This window comes from Pteropus medius, unplaced genomic scaffold (assembly GCF_902729225.1).
Source record: "Pteropus medius unplaced genomic scaffold, Ma_sr-lr_union100, whole genome shotgun sequence".
NCBI classification, from domain to species: domain Eukaryota; kingdom Metazoa; phylum Chordata; class Mammalia; order Chiroptera; family Pteropodidae; genus Pteropus; species Pteropus medius.
In genome coordinates this window covers 5,659,602-5,676,086 of record NW_024345861.1, presented here as the reverse complement: position 1 = coordinate 5,676,086, position 16,485 = coordinate 5,659,602, and the positions used below count along the sequence as shown (strand labels likewise).

The following is a 16,485-nucleotide window of genomic DNA, read 5'->3' as shown; positions in this document are numbered from 1 at the left end:
ACTAAGACTTTTGAGTCTTTGGTCTACTTATTTTTTTCCCCATAAGATTCTCTCCAGGGACTCCAGTTTTTATATTTAAGGCTCATGGGTGTCTAAGCATTTGATTTTTCTGCTAATGTCGTGTCCTTGCTTTAGGGTGATGCTATATTTTTGTACCTGTCTTCTACCCTCTTAAGAAAGCCCAAAGAAAGTGCATATAGAGTCCTTTGGCTCTCCCATGGAAGGTGTGATTTGCCCATGGCTTGTTAATAATTTCTAACATTTTCACTTAGAAGAGTGCTATTCTTCTATGATTTTCTAACACTTTCTGTTGAAGCACAAGAAGGAAGAGCTTTACTTCCAGTAGTGTCAGATATGACATCATGGAACCAGCAAAATGTCTGGATGTAGATATCGGTTGAATTTTCAGGTCTTGAGCTTATCAGATAACTTGAATGTATGAGGAGGTTAAAAATAACTTATGAGAAACAAAAGTAAAAATGTCATCATGGGACTTTTCATGTTAAGCCAGTGGGGAAAAATGTTGGACTGGTTCTGAACTGAATTCAGGTAAGAGGCCTGGAGAAGGTCACTTTGATTCTCTGTTTTCCAATTGTGAGAATGGAATATTCTGTGATTGAAACCTGAATCTACAGTGTAGCCTATCCCAAATCTATTGATTTAATGTGGTTTTAGTACAATGTCCGTGAATGGATTAATATGAAATTTGCCAGGTGTTCATTTAACTTAGACAGATTTTCTTTTTGCTTTCCATTCTCTTTCTAAAACACAAATTTGGTATTCTCTACTCTAAAACTTTCATTGGTTTCCTTTTGCCTGAATGTTGTAGTCTTAACTCTTTAGCAAATCATTCAAGGCCATTCACACCCTGGCTCCAATCTATCTTTTCAGCTGCCTTTTCCACCGCTCCCCAATATGTACCCATAGAAAATTCTTGTTATATTTTAAGCATATAGTACATTTTCACAGTTGTAGTTATACCACGTCATAGTTTATATTGCCCTCTCTGCCAAAAATGGCCTTCTTTTTCTGTGGAGATTCTATTCATCTTCCAAGGCCCAGATCAAACGTGTCACTTCTCAGAGAGCAGTAGTAACTAGTGATTAAGATCATGGATTCTGGAACCACAGCCTCAGTTTCCTCATCTGTGAAATGGGTATAATGACGCACTCACCCATATGATTGTTGTGAGAATTAACGATGTTAATGTACTTAGTGCCTGGCACATAGTAAATACTACATGAGTTTTTACTACATGAGAAAAAAATCAATTCTCTACTTTTTTTGCTCCATAATAGTTTTTCTTTTTATCATACTTGTTTTTATTTTGATTTGCCTTATATTTAGTTGAATATGCATGTGTCTTCCTTGTTAGACTGTGAGCTCCCTGAAAGCAGTTTGTTCCTTATTTACAGTAGTGTTCCTGAGGCCTGGCACAGAATCCGTAATAGTACAGTTGTTTTTAAAATAGCTTTAATTGACATAATGAACTGTACATATTTGACATAATGAACTGTACATGATTGAAGTGTATAATTTGATAAATTTTGACATATGCATACACCTATGAAATCATCAACACAATCAAGATAATGAGCATATCTGTCACTTTTAAAAGTTTCCCCTTGCCTTTTTTAATCTTCTCCTCTCTTTGTTTCTCTTTACTTCCCCTTTTAAAGCAACCGCTGATCTACTTACTGTCATTATAAATTAGTTTTAATTTTGTAGAATTTTATATAAACAGAATCATATAATATGTACTTTTTTTGGTCTGAGTTCTTTCCCTCAGCATAATTATACACACACACACACACACACACACACACACATACATATACATAATTATATAGGTTTCAAGTGTACACTTCAATAATACATCATCTGTATATTGCTTTGTGTGTTCACCACCTAAAGTTAAATTTCCTTAAATCACATATATTTAATCCCCTTTACCCTTATCTACCTCTCCCCTCCCCGCTTCCCTTTAGTAACCACTAAACTGTTGTCTGTGTCCATGAGTCTCTGTTTGTCTTGTTTGTTTGTTGCTTTCAGTTTTATGTCCCATATATGAATGAAACCATATGGTTCTCAGCTTTTTCTGTCCGACTTATCTCACTTAATATAATAATCTCAAGATCCATCCACGTTGTTGCAAATGTCAGTATTTCATCTTTCCTTATGGCTAATATTCCATTGTATATATGTTTCACATCTTTTTTATCCAATCATCTATCAAAGGACATTTTGGTTGTTTTCATGTCTTGTTCACCGTGAATAATGCTGCAATGAACATTGAAGTGCATATATCTTTATGGATAAATGTTTTCAAATTTTCGGGGGTTAAATATCCAGAAGAGGGATTGATGGTCATATGGAAATTCTTATATTGAGGTTCATCTATGATGTAGCACATGCTGAAAGTTCATTCTTTTCTATTGCTAAGCAGTAATTTGGTATATGAATATACCAGTTTGTTTATCCATTCACCTGTAGATGGACTTCTGGGATGTTTATGATAGTATAGTATAGTTTTTAATACTTGTTTATTAAATTAAATCAGTTGTAGGAAAACTTCAAATAAAAGGAAACTATTATGTTCCTACATTTGCCTTTCACGATAATCTCTTAATTCAGACTAAAAAGTTTGAAGTTAGCAGAAGTAGTAAAATGCTGCTCTTTCGTTGGAACTTGAGGTATATACTCTGATGCGCCACTCAGGTTTTCCCTTGATCTCTTAGTGGCTGGAAAGATTGGACATGTCAGCCGGTTTTTCTCTAAGAATTGCATTGAGTGGAAGAGAACTATCTCACCCAAGGTCACACCTCCTCTAAGGAGCTCCCAGGAGGGGACTTAAAGGTCCTGCCTCCTTGCCAAAAGTGGAGCAACTCTGATGGGAAAGGTTCCGGCTCCAGAGCTCCCATGAAATCAGGATCAGCTGAGGCCTTTTTTTCAACTACATCTCAGTTCAGCTCCTCTCTCCACCTGATTTTGCTTCCTTCACAAATATTGTCCCCAAGAACACTCTCCTTTAAACTCTCACACAAATCTCCATCCCAGCATCTGACCCAGGAAACCTGACCTACAACAGCATTTGAAATATGAGTGACTCAAATGAGTGAGTGAATGAAAGCATGAATGAACTCTCCAATTGAGATATAAACACTGATCTTTTTTGTTTTGAAATCTAAAATGATATTTAACTTATAATTCTTCCAGGGCATTAAAGAAAATCTTACTTTAAATTTCACGTTGGGCAATGATAGGTATATCTCTTTTACCTATGGGTATGATATTCACCTGGTCACAAATCTTGAGAAATGTCATGAAACTCCACTGGACTCAGACATTAAAAATGATTTGTGGGGGGAAATGCTGCAAGGCAGGCTTGTGAATGACATGCACTTGTGGTTTTCACGGTCCTTCCCACTCTTCCATCACCCCCACTTCAGCCTGCAGCCCGTAGGGGGTTCAGCGGGGGACAGCAGCTGATGTGGTTGCTAGCAGGCTGGAAGGAAAAGATGAGGCCAGAGGGTAGTGGTCAGACAGTGACCTTCTATTTCTAATGGAAAAGTGTCTGCTGACCATGTTGTATGTGGGAGGCCTTTCAACTGAAAGCCAATTTATTATTTTGTTCTCCATTTTGTCAATGTAGATTGTCAGGGGAAAAAAAATTGAAAAAAAAAAAGATGTTTATTAAGTAGGTGAACGACTGACTGTTTTAGGGATCAGAAAAGAGGGGATTTCCCCATGTGTAAAAGCCACTGGGGTTTTTATCGTAATTACAAAAGGGGCCTAAACTTTCTTCTTGCCCTTTTACGACTCCTGTGAAGAATTTGTGGCCTTTGCCAAGGCCAGGGCAAGAGAGGGCCTTGCTTGTGTTTCCTAGTAGATGCCTCAGATGGATAGTTCACACCCAGTGCTGGGGTTCTTTAAGCACTATTGTAGATTTACACAAAGTGGCTGTGAGTTTCCAAGCTAGAGCAGCAGCTTTTGTAATTAGTTATTGATTGAGAAAAAGGTTTCCTATGAGCAGCAAAGCTTAGTGGGCTATCTATGGGAGCAGGAGGTAGACATGCAGCCTTGAGCAGACTACTTGCCTCTATCAATTTCCTCATTTGTACAATGGGGAGAATAATTATAGCATAAGGTGACTGAGAGGTATGAATTAAATATAGTACCCAAAGTGCCCAGCACAGTGGCACATAGATCCTCCATCGATCTGCAGACCTCATGTGGGTGGGGCCACATTTCATCCCCACAGGAACCATGTAGGTTAGATGTGCCTAGAAAAGAATAGGAACAATAAACTTTCTTAAGGTTTCTACCTAGAATTTAATCTAATTAAGCGGATCATTCCAAAAACAGAATCCAAGTAAGAGCTGATTTCAGAAGAAAATTGTGGTTTAGGATGAAATCAGATGGCAACTGAGTACAGGGCTTGTGCTGCCTGCACCACTCAGCCAAAAGACCAACACAGACTTGGGCTAATCAGTGGCCCCAAACATTTTGGCACCAGGGACTGGTGCTCCTATGAGAATCTAATGCCTGGTGATCTGAGGTGGAGCTGAGGCAGTGATGCTAGCGCTGGGAAGCAGCTGCAAATACAGATGAAGTTTCTCTAGCTCACCCGCCACTCACTTCTTGCTATGTGGCCCGGTTCCTAACAGGCCATGGGCTGGTACTGGTCTGCAGCCCTGTGGGCTGGAGACCCCTGGGCTAAATATAATAAGTGTCTACTGAAGAATTGCAAGTTCCGGAGACACAGGCAAGCTATTGTGCAAAGGCCTGGGTCTCTGATTATCTAGAGAGTACAGATTATACAGAGAAAAATCAGTAGTGATGGAAACTAAGGGAGTTGGGAGTGGTCAAGGCCATCTATGTTGCCTTTTTGGCTTTGGCTTGTTTCCTAGGTCACCTGGAGGGGAGGCAAGAGTAACAAGGTAAAAAGCTATGTTAAAGAAACGAAGTTTGTGTGCAGTTACAAACAATAGGGTAAGAAGAAGTGAGACTGGGAACACCGTAAGCCCATAATACGAGGGTCTTTATATAAGGTCTTACTTCAGGGAGACTGTACCACAGAACAGCAAGAGCTAGCTTTAGGTTTCAGCTCACAGATTTCTCCCAGGACAAATGACTTCCCTTTTTGTCTTCATCTGCAAATGAGGGGATTGGATAAAAGCATTAGTTTCCAAACTGTTCTGAAGAACCCAAGTATCTTCCAGGTTCCTTAGAGTTCTGCAATTTTTTTTTTAAATTTCTTTAGGAAAATATTTTAAACTATTAATCTAGATTCCGGAACCAGGCTTACATGGATCAAATCTCAGCTCTAACACTTATTAGCCATGTGACTTTTGGCAAGTTGTTGAACCCTTCAAACACTCAGCTTCCTCTTTTTGTAAATTGGAAATAATAATAGTATCTATTGAATAAGGTTTTCAAGATTAAAGAAGTTTATACATACAAAGTACTTAGAAAAGTGCATTCAATAAACGACAACTGTCACTTTGCCAGCCACTGGACACAACCAATCTATTAATTTGTTATGCTAGGTAAACTAGTTTCTGTGCCAGACTCATTAGGTTTAGAACAAAATTCAAATTCTTCACCCTGGTCTACAGTAGAGGTTGGCAAACTTTTTCTGTGAAGAGCCAAGTAGTAAATATTTAAGGTTTTGTAGGCCATATGGCTTCTACTACTACTTCTGCTCTTGTATCCTAGAAGTAGCCATAGGCAATATGTAAATGAATGAGTGTGGCTGTGTGCCAATAAAACTATTTATAGACACTGGAATTTGGATTTCATATGATTATCATGTGTCATAAAATAATATTCTTCTTTTGATGTTTTTCAATCATTATAATTATAAAAAATTCTTAGCTTGTGGACTATACAAACACAGGCTGTGGACCAGATACTGCTTGTGGGAAATAGTTTACTGATTCCTGGTGTACAGGACCCTGTGTTTTTGAGTCTGCCTATCTCTCCAGCCTCATTTCCCCCACTTTCTGCTGACCCCTTCCATACTAACCCTGCTGGCTCCTTTCCTCTGGGGGACTTCTTTACTCATTCTGTCTTTTGAAATCCTCCTTTCTAGCTTTTCATCATGACCAACTTCTACTCAGCCTTAACTATCAGTTTAATTGCCACCTGCTCAGAAACATATACCTGACCATCCAATCTAAAGTAGTACCACCTGTCCCACATCCCTCTCACAGTTACTTTCTCCTAAACAGTATTGATCAGCATCTGTAATTATGTATCTTGTCTATTTTGTGTGTTCTTTGTCCATCTCTCAACTCCATAAGAGCAGGCACATTGCTTTCTTATTTGCCATGTAGCTTGAGCCAGCTACTCTGTTAGGAACATAATGTTCAATCAATATTGTAGAATGCTTAATGAGTCTACAGCCTTGGTATATTAGTTTCTTTCATACAGGGAATTAATATCTCTTTACCTTGTAAAAATATGATGAGGATCAAATGAGAAAGTGTTTTTAAAACCATAAAGTTATATGAAAGGAGATTTGTAAATCATTAAGGCAGCCTCTTAGACAAACCACAGAATTCAACCAACACATGCATTTTTACTATTCTCTTGTTATTACAGAAGCTAACTTATGGGGAGAATAGTAAAGGAATATCAGTACGAATGATTATAGTTATTTTCATTCCTTGTCCTTGATATTTCACAAGACAAGAAAATGGCTAGATGTGTAATTTTTATCTTGGCCTTAGCAAAAGTGATTATTAGCATGTAGTATCTTATTATTAGCATGTAGTATTGGGTATTTTATATTTGTTATTCCATTTGATATTAACAATTATACTGTAAAAAATCATTACATGCACATTATACAGGTGAAATGAGTTTAAGGGATTAAGTAAGCTGCTGAACCAGGATCAAAACCTAGCTTTATCTGACTTGTGAATTAAGGCTTTTTCTCTGAAACAACATGAGGTTCTACTATAGTAATACACAGATCTTCTGGATTGCCCCATCAACAAAATATCAACCAATAAACTAAATAAACCTTAGCATTCTTTTCATGGCCAGGAGCAAAGCATCTGGGTTTTACATGTTTATTTCTGGTAAAGTGAAGAATTCTCTTTCTTCAGAAGAAAGAAGGTTTTTTTGGTCCTCGACTTAAAAAAAAAAAAAAAAAAAAAGAACTTTTTGCTGATTTCAGCCGAAACAAATCCAAAGCACACTGATTCATTTTCTTGGATATGTGCAGGGAGCCTTTACACACATCAGAAAAGGGCAAAATGAGTTTGGGAATCTGTCAAGCAGAGAACAGCTGAGAACCAGCTACAAGGCTAAACATAGCTTGGTCTTTTGTCAGACATGAGCATTAGCTGTTATGTTTCCTCAGGAAGTATACCCTGCCAGGGTAGGAACTGGTCATGTCAATGAAAAGCTGCATTTATGTCCTGGGCATAAATGTTCATAATGCATTTAAAAAACCTATCTGCTTAAAACATCATTACTTTAAAAATGGGGTCTGTGGCTTTTAGCAGTGTGGAAGCTAGTTCGAGTTGGATTTCCCCTCTCTCTTAACCAAATTCTTACTCTATGGATGGTTCTTAGTACACCTCTTTAAGGTGGGTAGTGGTGAGAAATGAAGGCTTACACATGGGCAGTGGAAGCATTTTAGAGCGTGCTTTTTACTCCTGGGTGGGTTTTCTCCTGTTCAGCCTGGATGACTCAGAGGGATACCTGACTAGAAGGGACCAGGGGCCAGCAGTGCCGCCAGAGCATCCTTCCATTTCCACAGCAGCAAGTGTCTCTCTGGCCCTTGGAGAGGAGAATCACACTCTTAATAGACATTTAGAAAACAATTATGACCACCATAACACCTGAAAACATGTCAGGAATAGAGAGCACTAGAATTTAATATGAGATCGCTCTGGATTGACTGAGGACACAGTTCCTCTTTATTAAATCATTGATGAACCACTTAATAAATGGAGATGCTCATGGAATGAAATGAACTAATTACAATGGTGCCAGAGCTATATCTAGAGAAAGAGCACACAGGCAGGAAAGCACAAAAGCCACAGGTAGTTTACAAGGAATTTGGCAATACAATTAGGTGTGTTTTCTTTTTTACACAGACCTCTTTCTTCAAATAAATACACCTGAATCACAAAGGAAAAATTATACAATAGCCTTATAAGTGAGAAAGAAACCAATATGCCTCCAAAAACAGTAGGTTTAGAATGGTTTATGCATAACTAAAATGCTTTGGGTGGTGTTCTTATCTTGAGTGGCAATCAAAAAAATAGAACCAGTACATATTTCCCATTATACATATGTATCCTATACAGAATTCAAGAATAATAGTTTAACAGCTGCAAGATTCCAATTTTGTGGGAGTAATGGCAGCTAAGTGGTACTGTGTAAAACATTTGTAAGAACTGATTGCATATTAAGTTTGACTACTCATCATTATAATTTTAAACCTACATACACTGAACATAACATTATATGTATTTAAAAATTGTTATTTCTTCTGTATTTAGAGGTATTTTTTTCCTTTCCCTCGACTTTTTGTTATAGCTAGTTACTTCCCTAGGAAAATTCAATATGTTGAAATAGTAAAGAGAAGCAAATCCAATTTTAATTCTATGTTTAAAGATGAAAAGCATCTGCCATCACCTAACAAAACATCCCCCATTACCTTTATAAAGCGAATATTAACCTAAATAGCTGCTAAATCTCACCTTTACCCATCCTCCTCTGCCAGTTTCGTTCCTCCTGGCAAGGCAGTCAGCTAGTGCCTCTTAGTTCTCACATGTGTACAGGACTACAATTTAAATGCAAATAACCCTGTGCCTCATTATCTGAGATGTTTGTGCAGACACAGTACAGTTGTGACTGTGCCTGTGAAAATTAAAGGACGTTCATCTGCATTCTAACACACTCATTACTTTGAGTAAATTCAAAAGAGCAATTCATCACTGCTTTCAAATTAAACACTGGCACAGCAGAGTGCCTAGGTTACTGAGGAATGCCTCCTTTTTTACAACACAGGAGTGCCTTTCTACAAAGGAAATGAGATAGGAACTTCTCTCACTGTAGCTCTTCAATTAGTTCCCGATGACACTAGGTGATTGAAATAAGAGGCTTTAAAAAAAAAAAAAACGCAGCTAATTGAGTGGAAAAGATACATTATGGTAATACTAAACACAATTGGAGGACAATCAATATGCATTCCAAATACTACTGACAGGAAAATGACCACATCAGCCTAAAATGCAAGAAAATTATTGACAGTGATTTACCAAGCTGATATCACTCCAGAAGATATTATTTTTTATTTTTTATTTTTATTTTATTTTTTGCAAAATCGTCTTTTAAATATAAGGTTATTTTAAAATAATTCTTTGGTTAAAGTATAATTCAAATAAAAAGTAGCAATTCCTGGAAGCCTTTTGCTAGAGGGTGAAAAATACCTCCTTCTTTCAGCCATCAGATGGCCATTTAATCAGCTATTCAGATTCTATGAATGTAAATGTAATAGAAAACACTGTATTCTGAACTCCATAGTGGGGTGAAGCAATAAGCTCCTAGCTACCAATGCAGTGATGGAGAAGAGAGCCTGGGAAAATGAAACTCCCAGCTTGTGCATTAAAATGTGCCAATTATTCTAGTCCACAGAGGAAAAGATGTGGCATTTTAAAATCATGGAAACCAAAGTCCCATCTGTGAATAATACTAGGGTATTAGTGGATTGATGTGGCACACTTGTGCAAGCAGCAAACTGTTTCAGACTTTCAATCCCCGATTAAATCCTTTAGTTAATTTCATCTGTTTGTCTCAGATAACTTTCTACCTTAAAAAAACAAATCCTCTCTACAAGAAATCATCTGGTTCTTCTTATCTGGCATTTCCTTCCTTCCATCTTCCCCTTATCAACAGTTGTTCTTAATAAGCATCAGACTAAAATAGAAAAGAACTAGCCTGAACTTCAGGTTGTAATATCAACCTAGAATGTTTGGATGAATATAAAATTTTGTTTCTTCTTTTACACATAGAGTCAACATGATTTCTAAAGAATTTCTCAATTGAAGTCCAAGTTTAGTTGTTTAAATAGGTAAATGTGTAAAAAGAATTTAATGTGAATTCAGATTGTTCAGGTTATTTTGATAAACAATCTGGATAACTAAAGCAGAGGAAAAACCTCTTTGTTTACTTAGGGTTTTCCACCTAAATTATTCAGAAAATGATTTCAGATCTCTGCCTCCTTTTGATGGAGTAGATGATAGCCTAAGGCTCTGTCTGTATTGGACTCAGGACAGTGGATCGTAGTCCAGCAAACTAACCTATTAGGTCATTAGAGGGCTAAGACAACTTGGAAGGAGGGAGAGGATAACCTATTCAGTGTAAGCACAGATACAGCTCATGGCATACTGCTACTATTTTCAAGGAAATCTTGTGTGGTGTTCCAGCATTATTCTGAGCATTGAAAGTCCATGAACAGAATCTAATAAACATTATAGATCTGATTAAACAGTAGATTTACTTTCTTATAGATAAAAGAATGAATGGCAGCGCCACTACATTAGCTGTAATGTGAAGTTTCTCTTGAAATCTTTAACAGGAGTCTTTCCCTCATTTTAAGGTTAAAACATTTATATTAATCAATGATGTCAGTGTAGAGTTATTTCTATACCCAGAAGCTGGATCAGTGTTTGTGCAATGCTAGAAGACATTAAGATTTCTTTCTTAAAATGTAAAATTCATGACATATTTCTCTGACCTTAAAAAACCCTGACTATAATCCTATTGCTGATTAACGTACACAGCTGGCACGCTTTTGAGCCCTCTTCTTTTCAGAGATCATCAAATTCCCATTTCAAATAGGAGCAATGATTTATTTTTATATACCATATGTTTTATGCACTGGGGTTTTGAAGTTTATTCAATGCTACAATGTATATTGATTTGTTTTTACATTAAAGTTCCATTTAAATGGCTGGGATTTCATTTTGCACACATATTCTACACAGTGAACTCTACTACACCAGACCATTCATTGTCTGCTGCCGTCAGCAGTCAGCTATTCAGACAATTAAATAGACATTGATGACTGATGTTTTGGCTTGATTGTCATTTATTTTTCTTTTAAATAAACTCCCTCTAAATTTAGGAAGCAGGTATGATGGGAAACCACAGGATGTGGCTCTCCCAATTTTCCTTAAGTAGCCCTACCTACATATTTTAAGTTATCATAGAAAAACAAACAAACAAAAAATGACAGCATAAGTAGCAGTGCAGTCATGACTGTCATTTAAATTAGTTCCCTGACTTCATAATACTTCCCTGGTATAACTGATGCATTTGTGGATGTCCTGTTATGATTGACATATTCCATAGATAAGTGGACAATGATCTGACCCTTGGTATGATTTGTAAAGGTGTCCATATTGCACAAGAATGAGCACTTTACTGATCAATTAATGTGTCTAACATACATCCTTTCAAAATGTTAACTTCCTTAACTAGTTACCATAGTCCAGACTCTAGGGCCAAAGAAGTAACCACAATGATTCAGAAGTGCTGTGGCTCTTTCAGTTACAACATAGATAATTCCAAGTCACTTTATATTTTACAAGTTCTTTGCTCCTACAATGGAATACTTTACACATTTATCTTATCTTCCTCCTGAGTATCCAAAAGTGCTTTGGAGAGCAAAGTGTTTTGTCTCTCCATTTCACATATAGATGCAAGGGGGAAGGGCTGTTGCAGAAAGCTGTAGCCAGCTGCTCTAGAGAAAATGTGGTGGTACCAGAGAGAGTAAGTGTCAGATTCCTCAAGCAGGAGTCTAGAGCCAGCAGCACTGGTGTATGGGTCATATTGAGGGCAGAATTTGAAGTTTAACCTAAGAATAACTCTCTGCGGGGCATGTTTTCTGATAACCTGAAAAAAATTCCTCTGCCTGGCTTTACCTAGCAGGAACATGGTGTTAAAAAGAAAATCCCAACACCAAACTGGCAGCTCAGTGTCACTCCAGCTGGATTCTGGACATGTCCTTCCTCCTGCATCCTTCCTCTGGATAGGCTGGCAGCTCCCTTTGGGAGTACTCAGGGTGGTTGACTATGCATAGATGGAAGGAAGAATACATCCTCTGCCGTAGTGGTGTCTCAAGTTAGGAAGACAATTTTCAAAAGAGTCCAGAGAGAATGGATTTTATCCCTGAATCAAGTCTTTCTCTTATTCACACAGTCTCATCACAAGAATTTTAAAGCATGAAAGGAAATATGCTAAATTATTCTGAGCTGTCCACTTAGAATATGGTGCAAATTTTTCATCGTTACTAAACACAAAAAATGACACTTCTCCCAAAGGCTTTCTAAAGCCTTATCTTTTTGTTCACTGGTGTGGTTTATTCTTGTAGCAAGGTCTCTCTCCAATTGAATCCCCCAGTTGGTCCATGGGTAAGAGGAAGGATAGGTGGATCTGTCAGCTGCCATATTCCAGTTTCTCCCAATTCTTCACAGGAACAAAATCCCAAGTATGGAATCTGAAGTAAGAGTAGTAAAAAAAAATGGAAAATAGAAAACAGAGGTTTAATGATTTAACTGTTACTTAGACACAAAGAAATTCAGGTGGCCCTTGAGAATAAGGAATAGGCATAGAAATTAATAGGGGCTTTGTAGACATGCATCCCTTCCAAAAAATCCATAAAGAAAATTAAATAGATGAAGTGGATAGAGGAAAGACTATTTACATCGCAAAAGGATTCATCAGAAGGATTCATTCAATGGTGAGCTTCACTACTGCAATCAAGTAATTGTTTACAGCTTGCTTCTTAATAGTGGGAGAAAAGAGGACAATAATATATAAAGCTAAGGTGCTGCAAGTTAATTCCTACTTTCCTAATTGCAGGTAAAGCTAAAAATGCAGCTCAAACATTTCTTGAAATTATACTTAGACAATGGAAAAGATTATTCAGTTTTTGAAAAGTTGTTAATTTGCTTCACCCAGCTTTACTTAGTTATTTAATTTTTTTTGCATGTGTATCTGTAACATTCAAAATTGAAGCTGTGCCCTTCCTAACTTCAGTAGTCCTGGCATTTAAAAGTTTATTTTTGTGTGTGTCTAGAGCTGCATTTATAAACAAGACAACAATCTCTGCCTTCAGGTAGCTTACAGAGTAATGGGAAAGAGAGATGCATAAATAAACTTTTAAAAAATTAGAAAAGAATTACAATCAAGTTTGAATTAGGTTCTCTGGGGGCAGATAAAGGAAGCATATAAGTCAGCCTAGAGGGAAGTGTGTGGGAGGGAGGCTGACAGAGAAAACTCTTTCACAGGCAAGAGGAAGAAAGAATCCAGATGTGTCGGTCTCATGGGTTTTGTGTCTCACTGCCTTGTTCCTGGGTCTGCCTTTCAGCCTGACATTTTAAATCACTGCTTCCTTTGGCCTACCGGCCAGGACCTCTCTTCTGGCTGAGCTGTCAGATGCTGCGTTTTGGGCCACTCACTCTTCTTTATCCAATCCACAGTCCCTCAGGGAAATCCAGAAAATTTGCTTATAATTCTTAGCTACTTAGCTCTTAGAAACTAGAACTAGCTCAGACATGCCTCCTTCTCTCATATACAAGGTCTAATAAAGTGCCTCACACAGAGTACCACTCAATATATCTTGGTTGAGAGAATCAATAAATGCATCTTCCCAGCTCAGAAAACATGCTTCAAAGAATTTAGCTATCAGCCAGTCATTGAACTGTTCTAGAATTACTGGGCATCACAAACCCTTGAAATGCAAGCATGAATTACCTTTCGGACCATTTGTACAAAGTCCTTGGAGTTCTGAGGTGACAGGCCCTGAAGTTGGCAGGTACATGCTTCAAGGGAGGATGCATGGGCCACAATCAGGATGTTATTTCCTGGATGAAAAAAGCAAGGACTGGGAAGACCATTTCTATAAAGACATATGTAAACTTTGTAAGTACTAGAAGCCAAGCGTTTCAGGGAGGGGCAAACATTGTCAAGGAGACAATTTGGCCAAGCAATATTTTGAAAATGCTTTGTATTGTTAAGGCAGCCTAAGGTTATTTTAAAAAAGCCTTTAATTTTAAATTAATTATAGATTCAGAGGAGGTTACAAATATACACATGTATATATAAAATTATAGTTCACCCTTCAACAACATAGGTTTGAATTGTGTGGATCCACTTATATGTGATTTTTTTCAATAAATGCTTTAAATGTATTTTCTCTTCTTTATGATTTTCTTAATAATACTCTTTTCTCTAGCTTAGTTTATTGTAAGAATTTAGTATATAATACATATAACATACAAAATATGTATTAATCAACTGTTTATGTTATCAGTAGGGCTTTTGGTCAATAGTAGGCTATTAGTATTTAAATTACAGGAGAGTCAAAAGTTATATGTAGATTTCTGACTGTGTTGGGGTTGGCGCCCTTAACCACTGCATTATTCAAGGGTCAACTGTACATATAGCATATATACAATACAATTGTATATTATATACACTATATATATTGCACTATATATACAAGCATATTTACATATTGTGTGGGTATATATATAGTGTATATATAGTACAATAGGCACATGCACTCGCACGTGCGTGCATACACACACCCATACATACACCAGGAAGGTCCCACACACCCAGCCTCTTCCAATGGTAACATCTTGCTTAACTGGTACACTATCAAAATCAGGAAATGGACACTGGTACAATCCACATAGCTTATTTAGATTTTACCAGGTTTCACCTAATTCTATTTCATGTATAACTTTTTGTAAACACCATCACTATCAAGATACAAAACTTTGCCTACAGTGCTCTCTGCTGCTCCCAATATAATTTTCAGTAACTGTAAGCACTTGAGACTTTCCGGTGGCTAGAACATGCTGAGTATCTACAGCAGGGGCATGGAAGTTGTCATGAAGTGATGGGCTTTCTGAGTGATAACTAAAAGGTGGGTTTCATCCATATACTGCTGACCAGGGCTATCCACTGCTAACATTTCGGTGTATATAATTCCAGTTTTTATTGTATGAAGGCAAATATTTTATCTTAAAAAAGCTATAGGAATGTACATACTCTTTTGTAATCTGCCTTTTTCACACACAAAAAAATTATAATGAACAGTTAGTTCTACATCTCATCAAATATTTGAGTTCAGTGTTTATAAAATCAATAGCAAACAGACTCGAGTCTCACAGAACACTCTTTGTTTGGTGGTAACAGTAATGGCATGTGTGTTTGTGTAGGTGTATTTGTGTGTGGGTATCCACGCTCCTGGATCAAATCATAGACAAAACAATGTTATACTAAAGAACTTTTTGAAATTGTAATAGAAAACCTTCTTCACAGAGTGCAAGATAAATAGATGGAATGCAGAATCTAAGTTATTTCATAGAGTAGCTAAGTCTGGTGCATTCCCACGGAATATCTACCATTTTAGGTATCCAAGAGAATATTACAAATTTAACAGAAAGCATCTACAAGAAAAGTCTGGAAATATTTTTTCTTTCTTATTAAGTAAGTCTACCAAAGCAAGTTGAAACATCTTGAATAGCTTATTAACCATGATGGAGAAACAGTCACATATTTAAATATGAAATCCAAAATAATACCACTTACCTTTACTTTTACATTCACTTATTATTTCTTTTGTTACTTGGAAACTTCTACTGATATAAGTGTCATAGGATTCTGAAACCACTAATTTGCTTACTGGAATGTGAGGTCTGTAATAGAAAAATGAATAAAGACAATAAAACATTTTGATCCCAAGACAAAGGAATTTATATTACTCTAAACTTTTAAGGCCTTTCTAAAGTTTCCATAATTCTGTTTATCCATTTCCCTAGAAAGGAAGGAATTAGAGGGAAGAGAATTTCTGTTATACAGAAGTGGGGTTGAAATGTATAGACTGTACATAAATAAAGGATTTGAGTGCATGGTGGCAGAGTGAACAGTTGAAAAATGAAATATTCAGTGCAGGTTTCACTTGCAAGCTGACTCATAAGCAGTTTGACTTATTTTACTGACCAACAGTCCTGGGCCACAGAGCCAATAGCAAGCAAAGTGGAGAGTAGATCTCATTATCTATTTAGATCACCAGATATCTCCTAAGCCTCTCTACCATAGCCTTTAAAACTATAAGCAGAAAGGATAGGTTTTATTTTTAAATTTTGTTCCAGCTTTAATGGGATATAATTAACATATAACATTGTATAAGTTTGGGGTGTAAGACATTTTCATTTGATACGTATATATTGCAAAATAATAATCACCATAACCTTAGATAACACCTCCATCATGTAACACTATTCTTTTTCTTTTTTTTTTTTTGTGGTGAGGACATTTAATATGCACTCTCTTAGTGACTTTCAAGTATACAATATAGTATTATTAATTATAATCATCATGCTGTATGTTAGATCCCCAGAACTTATTTATCTTATAACTGGAAGTTTGTACCCTTTGACC

General features: G+C 36.8%; 2 protein-coding genes across 3 annotated transcripts in view; both read right to left on the bottom strand.

Moving 5' to 3' along the window:
- Positions 1-5,464, bottom strand: part of CRTAM (cytotoxic and regulatory T cell molecule) — a 29,789-nt gene extending 24,325 nt beyond the window's left edge. The window contains exon 1 of the mRNA XM_039874720.1: positions 4,179-5,464. The gene's annotated coding sequence lies outside the window, so the exon portion shown is untranslated. The remainder of the gene's footprint in view (positions 1-4,178) is intronic.
- Positions 5,465-7,907: 2,443 nt separating this feature from the next.
- UBASH3B (ubiquitin associated and SH3 domain containing B) overlaps positions 7,908-16,485 on the bottom strand; it is a 144,920-nt gene continuing 136,342 nt past the window's right edge. For both annotated transcript variants that reach the window (XM_039874725.1, XM_039874726.1), the window contains exons 12-14: positions 15,634-15,740; positions 13,786-13,895; positions 7,908-12,526 (exon numbers count right to left, since the gene is read on the bottom strand). In XM_039874725.1, the coding sequence (XP_039730659.1) occupies positions 12,389-12,526; positions 13,786-13,895; positions 15,634-15,740 (355 nt within the window). In that variant the 3' untranslated portion in view covers positions 7,908-12,388. The remainder of the gene's footprint in view (positions 12,527-13,785; positions 13,896-15,633; positions 15,741-16,485) is intronic.